We start from the raw sequence: 19,874 nt of genomic DNA, 5'->3' as shown, positions 1-19,874 counted from the left end.
CTTAAATGTATTCCAAAACAAATGTCACACGTCTGTGCATATGATTCCCAAGTGGTTCTAACATCCCCGGAACGAAGTGCCTGCTGCCGGACTCGTCTCAGATATGTGTTGTGTTTCAAAAGTTGCAAGTCATTGTTTACTAGTGTTCAAAGTTAATAACTAATCATGCATACATACATACTGGTTACAGATACTTAATGCTCAGAGTTACTTACAGATCATAGTTAATTGCTGATTATAGTTACTTACTGGTCATAGATACTTACTGCTCAGAGTTAATTACTGATGATAGATACTTAATGTTCAGAGTTAATTACAGGTCATACTTCTAGAAATCGTCCGATCGTTCCTTGATAGCGATATATATGTTTATATATAGTCCACCGATTCGCCATGGTCCGATTTGTATACTAGTAAAATTATATACAAGAATAAATCCATAATTTTATTGAAATGCTCTTATTTTTGTTCCAAAACAAATCTTTAACTTCTGTGCATATGATTCCCAAGTGGTTCTAACATCCCCGGAACGAAGTGCCTGCTGCCGGCCTCGTCTCAGATATGTGTTGTGTTTCAAAAGTTGCAAGTCATTGTTTACTAGTGTTTAAAGTTAGTAACTGATCATACATAGATACTTTCTGATCATAGTTAATTACTGATTATAGTACTTACTGTGCAAAGTTACTTACTGTTATAAACTCAAGTCGGATTCGTACACAATTTTCTGGCTTTTAAAAAGCGTTTGGGTGCCTGTATCTAAACCTGTACCTGTACCTGGATTGACCTCAAAACCCAAGTGGCAGAAGAACCACAATCAATTGACCAGTTTGGCATTGAAGAAGAGTTCAATAAGAAAAAAAAACAAAAATCCGGTGATTCAAGTGAAATTTCAGGCATTTATTTAGCTGTTTGTGGATTGTGTTTTTTTTTTACTTATTTTGTGTTTTTATTGTTGCACGGTCCAACCGGTTTCCAGAGAGCCAATTGACAAACCACAACACGATTTTTGCCAAGTAATTGTCATTACATTACACCTGATATCGGGCGGATATTCGAACGCAACTAGTTTTTTTTTTTTTTTTTTGTCTTTTTTCGAATCAGTCGTATGGAAAATTGAATGGAATTTGAATTTACCAAAATTGCACCATTTTCTGAGATGCTTAATCGAAAAGATATATATATATATATATGCACATATATATTTTTGGTTTTGATTTCCGTGTTGCATTGCGTTCATTGTTGTATAATCAAGGCAATATCCGGTCAAGGATTAACTTTAAATGGGTGAAAGAGGTGTGAGTGAGTGAATTATCTTTCTAGGAAATCTTTTGGAATTTTTATAAACTATAAACTAAATATTATATAAATCAAGAAATATAGGTGTCATTATTATTAAATATTTAATTTGATTTGATTTAATGCTAAATTTTATATTTAATTAAAGTAATGCAGTGACCACACTGCGTATGAGTAATATTTAAGTAGTTTACAACAGTGCGTATGAGTAATGCAATTTAGAAAGACACCTAGAATCCCTTGGATTTCAACTACTTTTAATATTAGTAATCATTTGTTTATGTAAATAAAGTAGGACAGTGAATGTATAGTGTCTTTTTTTCGTTAATTTACGTGGCAGACTTTGCTTGATACATTTCCCAATTGTATTTCACAGCCCCTGAGATCGATCCACTTCTCTACCAACTAACTTGGTTAATGTAATGACGAAAGTCACACGCAATGTAATGCCCGAAAATGTGACGATCGTTTGATATATCGCCATCTAATGGGGCAAGGTCAACCCAAGACCAAGACCAAGTCCAAAACCAAGCGATTTGACCAGAGTTTTCCATGCGAATGTTTTTTTTCTGTCTTTGTGTTTTTATACCTTTGCAGAGTGTAATATAATTTTGGTTAGGCGATTTTTGTTTGAGATTTTCAACTGGTTTAAGGAAGATTTGATATAACTCAAAAAAAGATTAAGGTTTAAATGGTTTATATATATAAATAATACTAAAATCAAAAATCCAAAGTGAACCTAAACAAGGAAGTAGTTGTATTTTGATACCCTTACAGGGTATTCTAATTTTAGTCAGAAGCTTAAAACTTAGTGAAGAAATCATTTCCGACTCTATAAGTGATATATATTCTTGATCAGCTTCAACAGCGGAATCGATCTAACCGTGTCCGACAAAAATTTAATTTTTTTTAAATTTTGATCATTTTATAAGGGGTTAAAATTAAAAAAAAAAAATACAAAAAATGATATTTTTTTAAATTTTTAACTGAGTATGCAGATTTATTAACCTAACAAAAACTAACATTGGAAAGCTTTCCGAATTAAAATTAATGCATTTTTGGCTAAGTTATGAGATTTTTAAACCTTGATTTGTTGAAAAAATTTTCATATAAAATATTAATAAATAATGATTCCAAGAATGCGAATTTTTTTATCTTAGTTAGGATAAATGCAAGAGTATTTTCCATTTAGTGCAATAATATTAACAGCAACTTTTTCTTACTTCTTTTTAATTAAATTATATATTTAATACTGTATTTAAAGTGGTTATAATTAAACTCGATTGCTAATCAAACAAGAATATAAGTATGTTAACAATAAAATATTTTTGTTGCCTTTGTTTTTGTATCTGTTTTGCTTTTATTTTGGTTTTTCCAAACCTAATGGCCAAGCCCTTAGTTTTTCCCCTTAATTAAGAGGCTCAGGCCTTTGATTGATCTTGTGAATATTGTGAAAAACTATGGAAACTTGTTCTTGGGAATCTGAATGTATTTTCTTTAAAGTTTTTACGATGCTTTGTGACCTCTATTCTGAGGCAAGTAGTTGACAAACCAAGGATGACTTAATTTATTCGGGTTAAGGCTTCATTTAATTACACACTCTGTGAGAGACCATCACTTGGGGCTTTTAAATGTTATTTTTTTAATTATTTAACTAATAGTTCTGCTATACAACACGGATAACTACTTGATAAATAATGAAATCCAAGTGTAATGTTATCTGTAAACCTTTTTTAAACTAATATTATTTAGGTAATATAAACAGAATAAAACAAAATACTCTAAATACTCTCCCTTTCGCTTTTAATAATTGTAAACTTTACAGAAAGTGAGAAATCCATTACTCCAATCATTAAACAAACAAAAAACCCCATCTAATAAGCACTAATGCCTCATAATGACTTTGCATTTTTGGTTCCCAGGCTTCTGTGCATATTTAATCAACAATTTCCGCTACAGTTACAAATTAGTGTTACACTAACCTACACGTTAAACGATTTCCGGCAAAGATCTATGTACTTTACTTCTCGAAACTCACTCTCACACACACGCAATGGTATTTTTTTTTTAAGAGGTCCCCCCAATTGCCCAATCAACAAACAATTTTTGGCTCGAGGGCAATTAAAAGTGAAAATAGAAGAGGCCACAAGAAAAATATACAAAAGAAAAAAAAGAAGAAATATAAAGCAAAAAAAGAGTTGGGCAAATTGAAGAGGCGCCAGCCACGGGGTGACATAATAATATTTGTATTACCTCCAAAAAATCTTCTGTTTTTCTTATTTTTTGTTCAATGCCTGCCCGGCTTTATCTTTGCGCTGCGTCATCCGTATCTCCATCCCATGGATCCATCTGGAAATGAACTTCATTAAACGACAAATGCAAGAAACGAAGCCATGGGCTAATGGCATCAAGTGCGGCGAGTAACTCGTAATTCACATAGTGATGCTCGCGTGCGTGACACGAAATTGGGGTTTATTTTTGAGTCAATTTAATCATTTTATAGGAAAACTGATTTCTAAAATAAACTAAACTTTAATATTATTAATATCAGTTAGGTAAATTATTCACAATGTAATATATAAAAATTTATTTTACAGAATTCTAAAGGTGATATTTGCCAGGAGTTTTTTATATAATAAATATTAAACCTGTCACAATTGCTATATTCTTTATAAAAATTATTTTAAAGCCATATATAACATTTTAAATTCCCAAGAAAATTATTATAGCAACTTTAAATCTATAGGATTTTGGTTTTTATTTAAATATACATATGTAAAAAAGTTTTCTTTTAGACTTCTAGAATTTCTTAAAGTTATTGATTAAATAATGTCTAATTTCAACTGTTTAGCAAAAATAGTATGACTACAAAAGGGATTTATCTTGATTAATACCTTCAAACAACTGTCAAAGAATATGCTGTGATTTATTATTAATTTATTTTCTCTCCGTAATTACAAAAAATATGCTATGCTATCTGTATTTTTTTCCTGTCGAATAATTCTGTTTAATAATCCAAAAATTAACAATTTATTGATGTTAAGTTTTAGTTATTTAGCTGTATAGTTACACAAGAGTCTAAAGTCTATTCCCTCTAAGCAAATTGCCCAAAAAGTGTGCTATGATTTCAGTAAATTTATTTCGGTTTCCTTCCTAAGAGTTTTTCCCAACAAAAATAATCATTTAATTAGTGTCAAGTTTGTGATTAATTATGGCCACCTGAGGAGTGTTAAAACCCACTCACGATCTGGTCTCCTCTCACGTCCATCTCCGATTTGTATCTCACGGATACCTCGAGCTCGTGTGTGTATCTGTATCTGAACGGCAGTCGAGCATGCCGGATTTGGACGACGTGCCCGACATCCAAGCACTACTCTCATTCAATACTCGTGCGTATTTAGGTTACCACTTGGGTTACCCAAAAGAAGGAAAAGAGTGACTAGTAGCAAAAAAAGAAAAAAAAGACTGACATTCAGCAGCCAAACCACAGCGAGAAGAGCATCTCTCATCTTTCATCTAATCACTAAACTCTTAAACTGTACAAATTGTTTTTGTGCTTTCGGACTTTAGGAATTTCCGCCACCAGTGTTTCTTTCTTATTTTTATATCTATATGTATGTTTCCACTTTCCACCGACACAACGAATGTGTCAGGTATTTCATTTATCCATTAAACACTATCCGAGTTTGTATCGCAAGCGATTTCATTTAATTGGATTCCATTTTTTGTGGTAAGGTTTGGTCAAGTGCAGGAAAAGAAGAGTGGATTGCAAGACCTTTAGCGACCCGTGGAAAATGGGGTCAAAAATAGTGTGTATGTTTACGAAACAATTATTATATTAAAAGTACATTTTTCCACACTCACTTTAAACTATGTGTAATAGGGATAAGGCAGTTGCTTTTCCGGCTAATTAAATTGTAGAAAATGATAGCAAATTAATTAATGAAAACTAAAAGGGTTTGGTTTGTAGATGTATCTATATTCTTGGATATTCAATTAATTAAGATACACTTTTCTCTCATTAAAAATTGATTAATTAACGAAAAAAATATCAAGTAAATAACTCTTAAAAGGGTTTATTTGTACATTAAATAATTGTTGATTGAATAATCTATATCCTTAAATTTTAATTAAAATAAATCTTAATATTTCTCTTTTCAAAAATTAATTAATTGAAGAAAAACATAACTTATAAATTAGTTTAAATTAAAAGAGTTTGCTTGAAGATAGAATAATTGTATCTATATCCTTAAATTATTAATTAATTCTCTTTAAAAACCAGAAACTTAAATCCCACCTTTAAGTTGTATAATTTCGAGTATGGCCGAAACACTTTTGGCCAACAATTAATTGCGTTTAGCTTTATATTTTTTTGGTATGCATTAGATGAACGCCGAAAGGCTCAAACAAACCCAAAAACTGGCACGCTTCGCGCTGTCTGCAAATATTTTACAAATTGAGCGGCAATTTGCCGAAAAAAAATTTATAAAATATATATACATATATATTATATATGTATATAAAGGCGAAAAAATGAAAAGTGAAAGCTGTCAATCAAAAATGAAACGAGCTAACCAGGCCGACCGAGCATCGAGTGTCGCCCCAGACTCAATACAAAACAATCGCCACTCAATGCTGATGGTGCACTTTATTTTATGAATATATATTTTCGTAGCGTATAAATCAGCATCATTACAAAAAAAATCACACCCAATATTTTGTGATTTTCGAGGAATTTGTGCAATTTCCTTTAAAGAGGAGATATAAGACACTTATGTGTGTAAAAGTATACAAATTTTGATGGAAAGTATTCATGGGGAGTACATGCTGAAAGGCTAACAGGCGAAACATCTTAAGCTTTAGCTTTAAATATATATATATTATACATTTTTAAAATATAATATAACATTTTAAATATATATATTTATTTACCATTTATATATATTTATAAAATGATAATTGTTTAAATTTGTATATTAACAAGGAAAACCAAAAAATAACAAGAACGGAAACTAATTTCGAGAAGCCAAAATGTTCCTACAGGAATTTAATCTTAACTAGGCCAAAAATGCATTTAATTAAGTTCGGAAAACTGTCCCATATTAGTTTTTGTTAGGTTAATAAATCTGCATACTCAGTTAAAAATGTCAAAAAATTAATTATTTTTTTGTCAATTTGTAAAAATTTTAATGATTTAAAATATTTTGAAAAAACAATTTTTTTTTTGCCGGAAATGTCTAGAAAGATTAGGTTGTTGATCCTGATCAAAAATATATATGATTTATAGGGTCGGAAATTGCTCCTTCACTTAGTTTTAAGCTTCTGACTGAAATATAATACCATTCTTTCAGTCGATATTTATTAATATTTTGTGTAACAATTTTTTGTTTAACTAAATCTATAAAATATCATAACTCAGCCAAAAATCTATTAATTTTAAATCGGAAAGCAGTCCCATGTTAGTTTTAGGTAAAATAATAAATCTGCATACTCTGTTTAAAATGTAAAAATTTTAAAATTTTTGATCAATTTTTGACAATTTTGACGATGAAAAAAATGTTTAAAAAAAATGAAAAAAAAAATGTTCTCCCAGACATGGCTAGATCGACACGGCTGTTCAAGCTGATCAAGAATATATATGATTTATAGGGTCGGAAATAATTCCTTTAATGTGTTTTAAGTTTCTAACTAAAATGCAAAGATATAAAATGTCTCAGAAATTGCTATGCAAGATCCATGTATATTGGCAACATGATGCTAGATACACTTTCTTAGCAACATTTACTTGGTCATTTCGCTAGGTTAGATTTACGATTTTTATAATATAAGTAGAAAACAATTATGATATTTTCTACATTAAAGACAGGCATAAAAAAATTGAACTTTAACTGTTATTTGTAACTTAAACACAGTTTTAAAGTCACTGTTGATATTTATTTAGTGTAGACACCAACCACAGCAAAAATAAAGATTGTGTAGATTTATGTAGAAACTCTTCGGAAGAATGTATGTAAAAATAAGAAGTAAGTATTTTTAGGAATTCTAAAAAACTTAGCTAGAAATTTAATGTATTTCCATTTAAAACAAAGCACTTAGCCTCTTCCAAACACATTTAAATTCTTCTTTAAATAAAAAAATAGAAACAAACCCCTTTTTATATCAAATGCATATTTATTAGAGACAAAAAAAAAAAACTAACAAAAAAAATAGAAGCGTTCGATGACACTTTTTTGGTACTTAAAACTATAGAATGTCTACTCGTATATAATGATGCTCACTTAGAGCTCGTTGTGCTGCACTTTGCCGAGATGATCCTCCTTGATCATATCGGCTCCCTTTTCGGCAATCATGATGCAAGCGGCATTGGTATTAGCTCCAACAATATCGGGCATAATGCTGGCATCAATCACACGCAATCCCTTGGCCCCGTGGACACGAAGACGTGGATCCACAACAGCGGTGGGATCGGATGAGGGTCCCATGCGAGTGGTGCCCACCGGATGGTAGACAGTGGTGGTCATGTGACGAATATAACAACGCCAATACTCATCCGATTGATACTTCAGGCCATTACACTTTTCCAAATCCAATTTGTGAAGCTTCGCCTCTCGCTCACTAAATGCCTTGGTATTTGGCAGATTCTTGTAGATATTCAAAGCACGAATATAAGTATCCACATCACGTTCATCGGTCATATATCCAGGATCCAAAATGGGTGCATCCAAGTAATTGGCTGTCTTCAGGGTCAAACTGCCAGCGGAGAAGGGTTTCAGGTGTAGCAAATAGGTAATATAGGTATTTGTGTTCTGATTAGCCGAAAGAATACTCTTGGCCACACGATCATTAAACCCGGTGGCAGCCACATAACCCTTGAGCTCAGGACTCTGCATCAAACTGAAGAAGTTTGTGGTCTGAATATCCGGATTGGGACCCTCAATCGAAGTGGTATTAATGAAACCAGTCAAGGCGGTAGCCTCATGATGCAACAATTTGCTATAGCGACCCATCAAGAGGTTATACATGGCATCCACAAGCTCCTCCTCAGTGGGTTTTCTAGCTGTGGACTTATCAATCTGAAAGATGACCGGCAAACTGGCATGATCCTTGAGATTGTGACCCACAGGAAGATCCAATTTAACGGGTATACCCAGGCTCTTGAGGTGATCGGCGGGACCGATGCCTGGAAAATATTATAAAATATATTATATTACTATATAAATTATTAAATATGTATAACAAATAGATATTATTACTTTTATAAATGCTTGCCTTCTTGTTTAAAAAGTTTGTTCTCAAAACCAGTTGAAAATTCTATTCAAAATTATATTTATAGTGTATAAAAACCTGTCTCTTCCAAACAAACCTAAAGAACCATGACAGGTTTCCTATTAAAATTCATGAAACACAGCGAAAACGTGTTCTTTTGGCAACTACATTTAGTTTGTTATGATTTCTATAATATGTATTTACTAATTAACTTTTATTTCCCTTTCTCTTTACAGGTGAGTGCAATTGAAACTAAACTAAAGCTAAATATGAGAGCAAAGCTCGTAACTCATATTGATCAAGTAAAATATAGGTAAGACCCTTAACTTCTAAGGGAAAGTACCGGATGGAAAAAATAACTCTATCGTTAAATTATTTGTGTGTGTGTTTTTTTTTTTTTTTTTTTTTGCTATGTAGTTTATGATCCGAACTGTGATCGTTTGACCTTGAGCGTGTGACTTTGACATGGCATCGACACCGGTTACGGTTTCTCTGATATCGGGATACCGTTAGTGATTCCGTCTAATCTAATCGCACTTATCAAGAGTCGCGTTTTACCAGGTCTTTAAATGCAGGCCAAACAAAAAACAAACACACAGAAGCTAAGCCAAACTACAAATAACTTGATTTAACTAAGGGATTATCATAAATTTTAATTACAGTTTTTATAGAGAGGAAATGATGGGGTTAGGAAAAATGCATCTTAAAAATAAGTTTATAACGTGATAAAATTAGATTTTTTAGAAGTTTATAAAGAACATGAAGCTCTTGACATTCAGACCTTATTTTGAGGGTATTTTTTATATATGATTTTTATATATAATTTTCCCTTTTCTGGGAAACTCACCTGAGAGCAGTAGAAGTTGTGGTGAACCGATGGCTCCTCCAGATAGAATAATCTCCTTGCTGGCTCGCACTGTGTACTCCTTATTACCGCGATGCACAAATGTCACACTTTCGGCCCTATTATTGCCATCCAAATTGATCTTCTTGACATGAGCGTGTCGCAGGATATGCAAATTCGGTGTATCCTTGCGTAAATGAGAGCGTGCAGTGGTTATGCGACGTCCACCATCCTGAGTTCCCAAAATATCCATTTGTCCGACAAAAGAACCCTCTGTGAAATCCGGAGCACTGCCATAGCCCATCTCCTGCATGCCAGCGCGGATCGTTGATCTAAATTCGTTATCCGAAACATAGTTATTGATGCCCATGGGTCCACCAACGCCATGATCACCGGGCTTATAATCCGGACGTGTGGAACGCAAATCCTCCGCCTTGCGGAAGTGCTCCAGGACAGAGTCATAACCCCAGCCAGGATTACCTCTACGTTCCCAATCATCAAAGTCCTCCCGGGTGCCACGGGCATAGATCATGGCATTCATGCCATTCGTTCCGCCCAACATCTTGCCCCTCGGCCAATGGCAACTCTCACCCAACATGGCCATACAGGCACGTCCATTGGGTTCCGAATGATATTGCCAATCCCATTTGGAGAACTGAGTGGCCATGTGCCAGGCCACGAATTCCGTTTCAATGGGTGGATCACCACCAGCCTCCAGCAAAAGCACTTTCCAGTTGGACTCCTCCACTAAGCGGCCAGCCACAACGGCACCCGAACTTCCCGATCCAATTACAATAAAATCATAGTCCTCACCCTTGAAGCCACCATTTTTGTCCAACCAATCGCCACGATCCTCGGGCCACTGCTGCTGGCCACTCAAGTCACAATACTTGGTTATCAGGGTGGACAGGAGCAGGGACATGAGCGTGTTGGCCGGACCCGCTGAACGGGCGGCGCACTGGGCGCTCAGGAACTCCATCTCGAAGAGCTAGGAAAAATATATAAATAAATATATAAATTACCTATTATATATAAGATTTAGAGATCCAGGATAGAGTCATATATATTATTTACTTGGGAACAATTTTACTGGCAGCTATTAAGTTAAGTTAAGCTATATAGAAATATATAAATTACCTATTATATTATGTATAAGATTTAGAGATCAGGATAGAGTCATATATTATTTACTTGGGAAAAATTTCACTGGCAGCTATTAAGTTATTCTCAAAATATATAAAACTTTCTGAAGTTTCTATATACACTTCTAAAAAAATAGTTACCCGGTACAGCTTTTACCCGCAAGATACTATTCTGAACTTGAAATATATCTAAGAAAATGTATAACTATATATAATTTTGGTAATAGATCTGGTAAATATCCTATAGAAACTATAAAGAAAATCTTTAAATACTTAAATAGTTAAAGTTTTCTAGAATGTCTCTCTATTTCTCTCTCTCTATATATATATATTTATATTTCTCTTTCTCTTTCTATATTTTTCTCTCTATATATATTTCTCTCTCCATTTCTCTTTTTTTTTTTTTTGTTTCAAGAAAATACTTAACCAATGCAACTTTTATAGCCCGAATAACTTGAACATTAACTTTTAATTTATATAAATCATTTTAAAAGATCAGGGATAGATCCTAAGAAAATGATCCTGTTATTATTATTTTTCTTGAATTTTTAATATTTATTTTTTTAATATTTAACCAGGACAACTTTTATCCCTAGGTTAAGTTTTTGTTAACTACAGATTACCTTCTAGAGATCAAAGAAAACAATAACTTGAAACTATCAAGTTATTTTTCTAAATGCACACAGAATTCCTAGAATTTTTTCTTGTATTTTTTGCTCTGTCAAAAATTAACCCATACAGTTTCTATCCCTGGATTAAGTTCCTTTGATATCCCTGTTAACCTTAATATTTCAGAGAAATAATTCTCTTGAAACTATCACGTTATTTTTCCAAATACACACAGTTTCCTGGATTTTGTTTGTATTTCTTGCTTAGTAAAAAAGTTAACCAGTACATTTTCAACATCCCCTGATTAAGTTCCTTTTATATCCCTTTTAACCTTAATATTTCAGAGAAATAATTCTCTTAAACCTATCAAGTTTTTTTCCAAATACACACAGTTTCCTGGATTTTGTTTGTATTTCTTGCTTAGTGAAAAAGTTAACCAGTACATTTTTAACATCCCCTGATTAAGTTCCTTTGATATCCCTGTTAACCTTAATATTTCAAAGAGAAACTGTTGAAACTATTAATTTATCACCTAAACACACAACGTTTCCTAGAGTTTTTCTGTATTTTTTGTTCGGTGAAAAATTAAACTGCACGGTTTCTAACCTTTTGTTAAGTTCCTGTTAAATCCTGATTTACTTGGACCTCTTTTCCTGTTAACTCGAATATTTTACAACATATTCTCCTTAGATTTTCCCATAAAACTTACCAGTTATATCCTGGGAAATATATTCTAATGCTCCTTGAGTTAATTCTCTAGTTATCCTCGGGTTAACTCTGTAGTTTGTAGTCCGTAGTCCGTGATCCGTGATCCGCTGGACGTTAGCTCGCTCTCTTTGCTGAACGGCAACTGGTGTGTTGGACCGGTATAAGTCCGGAATTTGTACGGCCGTGCTTGGAGAGCTTTTCGTATGCCAGCGGTGTCCGTAAATCAAACAAGCTTCGGAGACATTTGCATTTGTCGTTCTCATTCCCGTTCCCGTTCCCGTTCCCATTCGACCGTATATATACCCCATCATATACTCACATAAATTAGACGCACCTTCCGCCTTCATCGCCGGGTGGCACTCCCCTTATCACACGAAGATTAGCCATGGGCGCTGCAAGGTGCGAGGTATTTTGATAACCCAGAACAGAACTGAGGGTCTAGAGGGTCTCTGCAGATACGGAATCGAGAATATACATATATACATATGTGTTTAGAAACTAAAATACAGAATCTCTTTGCACTTGCGATTATCTTTAATGCTTGGAAAGAAGCTTTTGATTATAATTTTTTCGGTTTTGTAAGATCAATGATTCTCTTCTGTTCTCTCTTTTTTTGGGGTTTCGTTTTTGTTAAAGTTAAAGTTTTCTTTTTTTTCTTATTCTGATAAGACCAGGTTTTTTGATTGAGATATTTGGCAAACCTGTTGTATGTTTGTGTATTTTTTAGGCTGGTTGTGGGTCAAGTTTAGGCAGAGATATGCTAAATATGTTGATTACCTGATTGGAAACTGGGTTTTAAGAGTTAATACAAAGAGAGAGATTTGTTCTAACTTGATCTAAATTCTTTGAATTTATAGTTTAACTAGATTTTTAAATGTTATATAAGTATAGGAAATAAAATAGTGGGACCATAGTGCGCTGTTAAAAATTATTTGTCATAATACTTTAAACGTTTAAGTATTTTGGTTAAAAAAATTAAAATTTCACACAATTTTAGTTTCGGACTTATGGTTTAATTATCCATCTTAATCACATTATAAATATGGAAAATAACCAATAAATGTTCTGTGAAAGAGAGCTGAAATAACAGGCTCCTTATGAATTTACAATACTCAAAAATAGCAAAAATTTCAAAAGAATTGAAATGTTGATGCTTTCGAGCTGATTTTAAAATAATTAAACAAATAATGTATAACATAAATATAGCAAAATAAGCTATTTTTTCAATTTATGTTCAATTTATACAAGTTTCGCTTAAAAATAATAACAAACAAAAAGTATCTTAATTTTTCTTTAAAACTATTAAACATATGCTTAATGTATATTTTAAACAGGAATTATTTTTTCTTCTTTCTTGCTTTTTTTCTTGACTCTAATATGGTTTTTTAGGATTTAAAGGAAATGTTTTTATATGATAAGTTTAGGTAGTTTTAGGTTTTTTAAGGTCAACTCTTTTATAACATGTTAAACACAAGGAAAATCTTGAACATCCTTAAATTCCAATATATCTTTCTCATACTTCATATAAATTAAACTGAAATTGATTGTGATTTTATATCAAAAGTATTTTGTTTTGTGTGTAAACAACACTTGTTGACAATCTGCCAGTTTGTGCAAAGTGATCTGTGCACTAAGCTGTGCTTGGAATTGAAGTGGGAAATGGGAAATATATATCTTTATATATATATATATAGAAACCCAAGATTTTACAATCCATCCGCGTGCATATGCGATGGCGCCAGTGGCGGCACCTTCTCTAAATTTTCATATTCCTTTCGAATGAAGTCCGCCAACCTTTCCCCGATCATTACAGTGGCTGCATTTGTATTGGCACTGACCACAGCTGGCATGATACTGGCATCAGCCACTCGGAGATTACTCAAACCATGTATCTTTAATCCCGAGGGACTCACACATGCCTCAGGATCATCCCGGGAACCCATTTTCACGGTTCCCGATTGATGATAACAGGTGACTGTAAAGTATTTGGCAAAACAATGCCAGTACTCTTTGCTGCGATAGTTTTTCACCTTATCACACTCTTCAATGGGAATGTAAGCCAATTCAGCATGATGCTCTTGGAAGGCTTTTGTTTGCTCCAAGGATTCCATGTAGGCAATACCTCTTAAAAGAGTGGCCACATCCTCCTCCTCTGTTAAATAGTTACTGGTCAGGATGGGTGCTTCTTTAGGATCTGTACTTCGCAAACGTAGTTCTCCTTTAGCCAAAGGATGTGAGAGTAAAACAAAGACACAGAGTAAATGCGAATCACGTAGATAATCCTGCAAATGCTCTACATATTGCTCCTGGAATGACAGACCTCGGGTGAGAATTTCCAAAGAATCATGGCGTCCACGCTGGAAAAACAAATGATGATATTCCGTATCCGGATAAACACTCTCACTACTCGCATTTGTATTAACAAAAGCCACCAGGGAGGCAGTACTGGGTGTGGTCAGAGGTCCCTTGCGATGCATTAAATAATTGTAAATATCATCCAAAATCTCCTGCTCGGTGGCTGCCTTGGCCTGACCCTCATCCAGGCGCATGAAAAGTGGCACTAAGACATGATCTTGTAGATTTTTACCAACTCCAGGAAGATCTAGAAGTACAGGTAAATCCAATTCCTCCAAATGTTGCCTGGGACCAATGCCGGAGCGTAAAAGCAAAGCTGGTGAATCTATAGCTCCTGCAGAGAGCACAACCTCCTTGGTTATTTTAATCCCATGCTGTTTACCATCCTTTTCAAAGCTCACAGAGCTCACACGCTGAGGATTAGATTCATCCATATGGATCCTTGTAACTTGAGCATTCTTTATCACATGAAGATTAGGCCTTGAGTCAACCACTGCTCCCAGATAGGCCTTTGCAGTGCTCATCCTTTGTCCATTACGCACTGTTCCCGGGACATGGGTATAACCCGTTTCACTGCCCTCCTCAAAGGCCGGCACATGGGGTACTCCGAGCTCTTTAGCTCCAGCCAAAATCAATTGATGAATATCCTCATCATTACGTTCGAAGGGATTCAAGGAAACATAACCCCGGGGATGGGTGACATTACCCTGTGGCGTCACAGATCTCTCGAAGAAGGGTAGAACCTCGTCGTAACTCCAACCCGGATTACCCATTGCCTCCCAGCCATCAAAGTCACGTCGATTTCCGCGCACATACAACATGGCATTCGCAGCTCCCGATCCACCCAACATCCTGCCACGTGGCCAATAGCAACGTCCATCCTTCATCCCGCGACAGGATTCTGTGCTTGGTTCTGTGAAGTAATTCCACACGAAATCCGAGTGCTGTAGGCCAAAGAATAGCGATGGAAGCTGAAAAAGGAAATGCATTGTATTAAGAAAAGTTTATATATATAAAAATACGATCTACATCATATATGTTATATGATATGCAGGCATGATTTTGCATTAACTTTCTAAAAATTCTTAAAAAGTACAACTTTTTGAATCCATATTTATTGATTTCTTTATATGACAATTTTTGTTGACAATTCAAAGTTTAAAAATCTCATAACTCAGCCAAAAAAGCATCAAATTCAATTCGGAGAGCGGTTCTATGTTAGTTTTAAGTAGGTTAAAAAACCTACATACTCAATTTAAAATGTACAAAATTTAATTTTTTGATCAATTTTTGACAATTTTAACGATGAAGAAAAAGTTGAAAAAATTAAAAAAAAAAAATTTCTCCCAGACTTGGCTAGATCGACTCGGCTGTTCATGCTGATCAAGAATATATATGATTTATAGGGTCAGAAATGATTTCTTCACTGAGTTTCAAGCTTCTGACTGAAATTTAATACCCTGCAAAGCCAATAATAATGATAATAATGAACAAGACTACCGAACAGTCTCATCCAATCAAACCGATTTAATTTTCCGTAATGTTTATTTATTTGAGAACCAGATAGTACCTACTTATTTAATGTTTGCTAAGAGTGAAAAATAAACTTAAACTGTCGGACAAAAATTGTTTTACGATCCACTTGTAGGGTGTTAACCACTCAAGTACTCTGTTTATAGATGCACTTGCAGAAAATGTATTAAAAATTAATATGTTTCCTATATATTAGGGGAAATTATAATAGAATTTTCAAATTAAGAATGGGTAATTTTTAATTTAAAAAACTTCTGCAGAAATTTAATATAAAGTTTAGAATTTCACAGAAAACAAACCACATTTCAGGAATTTAGAATATATAAATATATATCTAGAAGGGGTTAATGAATTTATGAAAAGGGGAATAATTTGGGAAATATAACAAAAAATTAAATGGGAAATGGTTTACAAAAAGGGAAATTTTATGTAAAATTTCCCTAAACCAAAAGCCTTAAGTAATCCTTAGGCAAAACTCACCTCAGACTCAACCGGTGGATCTCCACCGGCTTCGAGGACGAGGACACGCCACTCGGGATTCTCGCTGAGCCGACTGGCCACCACAGATCCTGCTGATCCTGCTCCAATTACCACAAAGTCATAGGGTTCACTTAGATCACCTTTATAATCCGATGGCCATTGGCCAGGCGGAGTCACCTGACATTGGGCGGAGAGTAGGGATTGCACCAGCAAGGAGACCATGCCGCTCCACAATCCTATAGCTCCTCCTCCTGCTCCTCCTGCTCCTCCTGCTCCTCCATCTGGCAATCCACATTTATCTGTCTGGAGGGGATTTAGGTCGCCGGCAAGCGACATCTTAACGCGTATTCTTTTCTGTATCTGAAAGGCAGTCGAGGTTGAAGATTCGCTTTTATAGCCATCATCGCCAAGTGCTGCTCCAGTGCTCCAGTGCTCCGATAAGCCGGTACAGTGCATCCACTCCTCCTCCTCCCTCACTTTACACCGCTTTCTGTGAGAGAGAGAGGAGGACGTTGACTCAGGCGCCGGCATCACGCGTGTGAATGTGTCAGAAAGATGCACTGGGAAAAATTAATCATACAAAATTTTTTTTTATATTCTTTAAGCATTTTATAACTTTATTTTCTTTGGTATGAGATCAATTTAATCAGTACAGAATATCAATATATTAAGTATCGAGTAATTTAGTGCCGAAATATTGTTATTCTTGAAAAATATCGATATTACAAACTAATTACAATTTATTTATTGATAATAATTTAAAAGAATAATATCTTTAAATGGTATTTAATGCATTTAATATATCAATAAATATTTAAATATAACAATTAAATGTCGATATTATCAATGTATATCCTTTGTATTGAAAAATATCAACTTTATTTAAGAAAGTATACAAAAATTATAGATATTCGAGTATTTAATGCTTTGTTTTTTTTTTCAAGTACATTTATTATCAATATCAATATTTGTTACAATGCAAAATCAGTAAACATACATATCTATATTTTATCCAATCTTTACCTCGAAGGATACATTTTCCATCTTACTTTTTTACTTGGAAAATAAGAATAAGAATTTTCCAAGTGTTCATAAGATGCTGATCATCTTTGATCCATCTATCATCATCTCTCATCATCGTGAGCTATTGAATTTTCATCAGAATCAGCTCTTGATGAAGTGACAAAGCCATTTCTGAGCACTGAAAATCAAAGAAAAAGGGAAAATACCGCTTTTCCAACTCATTAACTAACTGTTTTTAGCATTCATATATTAAATATAAAATATAACTTGATTTATTATATATCTTTATCAAAAATAATTATCCTTAACATACAAAGTTGAAAGAAAGTTCTTAAATTAATAGTTTAAGAACTACAAAAAACATTTTAAATTCCAAATTTTCTTCACTTTATATAAACATAATTTAAATGATTTTTAATACCACAATAATCCGAACTCTCTCACAACTTTTTTTTATATATATATTTTGAGAATTAATTAATATATATTTTTAAAGTATATTCACTGCTCTCTTCAAGATATCTCTCTGCATTTGTATTATCTCTAAAAGCTCTGCTTCAAGTAAAGATAATGGTAGGTTAGAGTGTTCCGATAATAAATCTAGATAATAAACAGCTTTTAAGGCAGGCGATTGCACAAAATGTAGATATCTAGATAAAACTCGTATCATAAAAATTGTTTATAGCACCGAAAAGCAAAGACAACAAACAAAAACACAACAAGCACAACTTAAGACAACAACTAAAGAGTACAAAAAAAAGGAATAATAATAGAAGACAAAAAAATAATCCAGTTGATAAACTAATTAAAAAAAAAATGTTTTTAACAAAAATAGAGCTTAAACAAATATTATATAGTTTTTTTAAATAATTAAAGGCCACTGTTCATGGCCGTGCGTATAAATTGAACGGGGGCAGGAGGCACGGCGATTGCAGCGGCAGCTATTAAATTTCCAACAGGTGCCAAATTCAAGCCAGCACTAAGATCTGCAAGGAAAATGTACAAAAAAGTATGTAATATATTTTTAAAAATGTATATTACCCTAAAAAGATCAAGAAACCTACCCGAAGGATCATTGACGGGTATCAAAGGATCTGCGCCTGCGCCCGTTCCCGTTCCCGTTCCTGTTATCAAATCCTCGGCCAGGAAAAACTGCTGCTGCTGCGGATAACCAAGGCTATAATCCAAAACCAGGATATATAGTATCAGGATCATGAACCATCTTATCGATGGCAGCTCCCAGAGCAACGTCATCTTGCTTTCAGTGGCGGACGTGAACTAAACCGCAATCTCCAACCGCAACTCGCATGAAAAGTCTCGCAAAATGTAAAAAACCTTTTCCGTTCCGCCACAAAGCCATGGCCCACTGGGGGCGCACTCACTACTCATTCGAGGCACCCCAAAAACTGGTCAAACTCGTAAAAACTCAGTGGATACCCGATGCCATTTGCCATTTCGGTTCACTGGCCGTTCATAAATTACGGGCAGAAAACGTGTGAGAACGATGGAAGAATTAGTTAGAAGTTCACGACTATAAGATACCCGGGAATATGAAAAATTAAGAGTATTTCAGGGAATCTTAATTCAATTTCTACAATAATTTGATCTAATTGTAAAACGAACTTGGGAAAACATAGTTTTTCAAATGTGATTTAAAATCGTTATACAACACTAGACATTTCTGGGATTTCTAGTTTAAAACTAACTAAAAACTTGTTGAATTTCCACAAAAAAACCAAGTTCCAGACTATTAGATACCCGGGAATAAAAAAAGTTAAGGGAATTTCAGTGAATTATACTTCAACTTCCTTGTAAAATGTATTTAAAATTAATACGAACTTAGGGAAACATAGTTCGTTATACAACACTAGACATTTCTGGGGTTTCTAGTTTAAAATTAACCAAAAACTTGTTGAATATCCACAAAAAAAACCAAGTTTCCGACTATAAGATACCCGGAATGAAGAAAAATTAAGGAAATTTCAGTGAATTATACTTCAAATACTTAGAAATAAAAATATCATTACACAACACTAGAAATTTCTGGGGTTTCTTGATTAAAATTAAAGCAAAAACTTGTTAAATTTCCTTAACTTAATTTCTCCCAAAACCAAACTATAATATACTCCAAAAAAATATCATTTTTTTTAATATTAATCTCAATCTCTTCAATCTCTATATAACCCATATACCCAAATTCACTAAAGACCCCCTGAGTGTACCAACACATTCATAAATATTCACAACAAAGAAAACATGACGGCAAAAATTGCAAAAGTTCAGAACGAACCGCTGGGAAATGTTATCAGGTTTTGTGTAGAAAAAAAAGAAAAATAAAAATAAATAAAGAGAACATAACTTAAATGGAATAACGTGAATTCAATTGAAAATGAAAATGGGAAAAAATAGCAATGCCATTCAGCTATTATTGCATTGAGCTCAAAGAGTCAAATGAATGCCAAGATCATTACCAAAGCAAATTAGATAGACCAGAGGAATGGCAAAACAAGTGATATATAGTTACTTACTATATAAGAAAGACACTTGTTTTGTAATAATTACCAACCAATGTCATAGGTGACCCATTAGTAAGGCATGCATTTAATTTCTAAAGGGTT

The 19,874-nt window shown here is 33.7% G+C and overlaps 4 protein-coding genes across 16 annotated transcripts in view; 1 reads left to right on the top strand and 3 right to left on the bottom strand.

The window, feature by feature from the left end:
- Positions 1-19,874, top strand: part of Flo2 (flotillin-2) — a 126,944-nt gene that overhangs the window by 81,381 nt on the left and 25,689 nt on the right. The window lies entirely within an intron of this gene.
- On the bottom strand, positions 7,448-12,317 carry LOC110187126 (glucose dehydrogenase [FAD, quinone]). The gene is made up of 3 exons (XM_020956536.2): positions 11,867-12,317; positions 9,410-10,394; positions 7,448-8,476 (listed from the first exon to the last, which is right to left on the bottom strand). Exons 2-3 carry the CDS (start codon positions 10,383-10,385, stop codon positions 7,575-7,577), a joined length of 1,878 nt encoding a protein of 625 aa, XP_020812195.1. The 5' UTR covers positions 10,386-10,394; positions 11,867-12,317; the 3' UTR covers positions 7,448-7,574.
- On the bottom strand, positions 13,069-17,735 carry fiz (fezzik). The gene is made up of 2 exons (XM_020956535.2): positions 16,234-17,735; positions 13,069-15,191 (listed from the first exon to the last, which is right to left on the bottom strand). Exons 1-2 carry the CDS (start codon positions 16,762-16,764, stop codon positions 13,572-13,574), a joined length of 2,151 nt encoding a protein of 716 aa, XP_020812194.2. The 5' UTR covers positions 16,765-17,735; the 3' UTR covers positions 13,069-13,571.
- On the bottom strand, positions 17,487-19,594 carry LOC110187135 (uncharacterized). Its single transcript, XM_020956549.2, has 2 exons — positions 18,321-19,594; positions 17,487-18,242 (listed from the first exon to the last, which is right to left on the bottom strand). The coding sequence occupies exons 1-2, from the start codon at positions 18,508-18,510 to the stop codon at positions 18,127-18,129; spliced, it is 306 nt and encodes a 101-aa protein (XP_020812208.2). The 5' UTR covers positions 18,511-19,594; the 3' UTR covers positions 17,487-18,126.

The sequence above is a fragment of the Drosophila serrata genome, unplaced genomic scaffold, assembly GCF_035046125.1.
Source record: "Drosophila serrata isolate PLE 108 unplaced genomic scaffold, ASM3504612v1 contig_36, whole genome shotgun sequence".
Lineage (NCBI taxonomy): Eukaryota > Metazoa > Arthropoda > Insecta > Diptera > Drosophilidae > Drosophila > Drosophila serrata.
This window is presented reverse-complemented; position numbering and strand designations above follow the sequence as displayed.

Coding starts and splice junctions, on each gene's coding strand:
- LOC110187126 (XM_020956536.2), bottom strand. CDS start 10,385: ATGGAGTTCCTGAGCGCCCAGTGCGCCGCCCGTTCAGCGGGTCCGGCC. Junction 8,477..9,409: donor ACAACTTCTACTGCTCTCAG/GTGAGTTTCCCA, acceptor AATATTTTCCAG/GCATCGGTCCCGCCGATCAC.
- fiz (XM_020956535.2), bottom strand. CDS start 16,764: ATGCCGGCGCCTGAGTCAACGTCCTCCTCTCTCTCTCACAGAAAGCGG. Junction 15,192..16,233: donor ATCCACCGGTTGAGTCTGAG/GTGAGTTTTGCC, acceptor TTCCTTTTTCAG/CTTCCATCGCTATTCTTTGG.
- LOC110187135 (XM_020956549.2), bottom strand. CDS start 18,510: ATGACGTTGCTCTGGGAGCTGCCATCGATAAGATGGTTCATGATCCTG. Junction 18,243..18,320: donor ACCCGTCAATGATCCTTCGG/GTAGGTTTCTTG, acceptor TTTTCCTTGCAG/ATCTTAGTGCTGGCTTGAAT.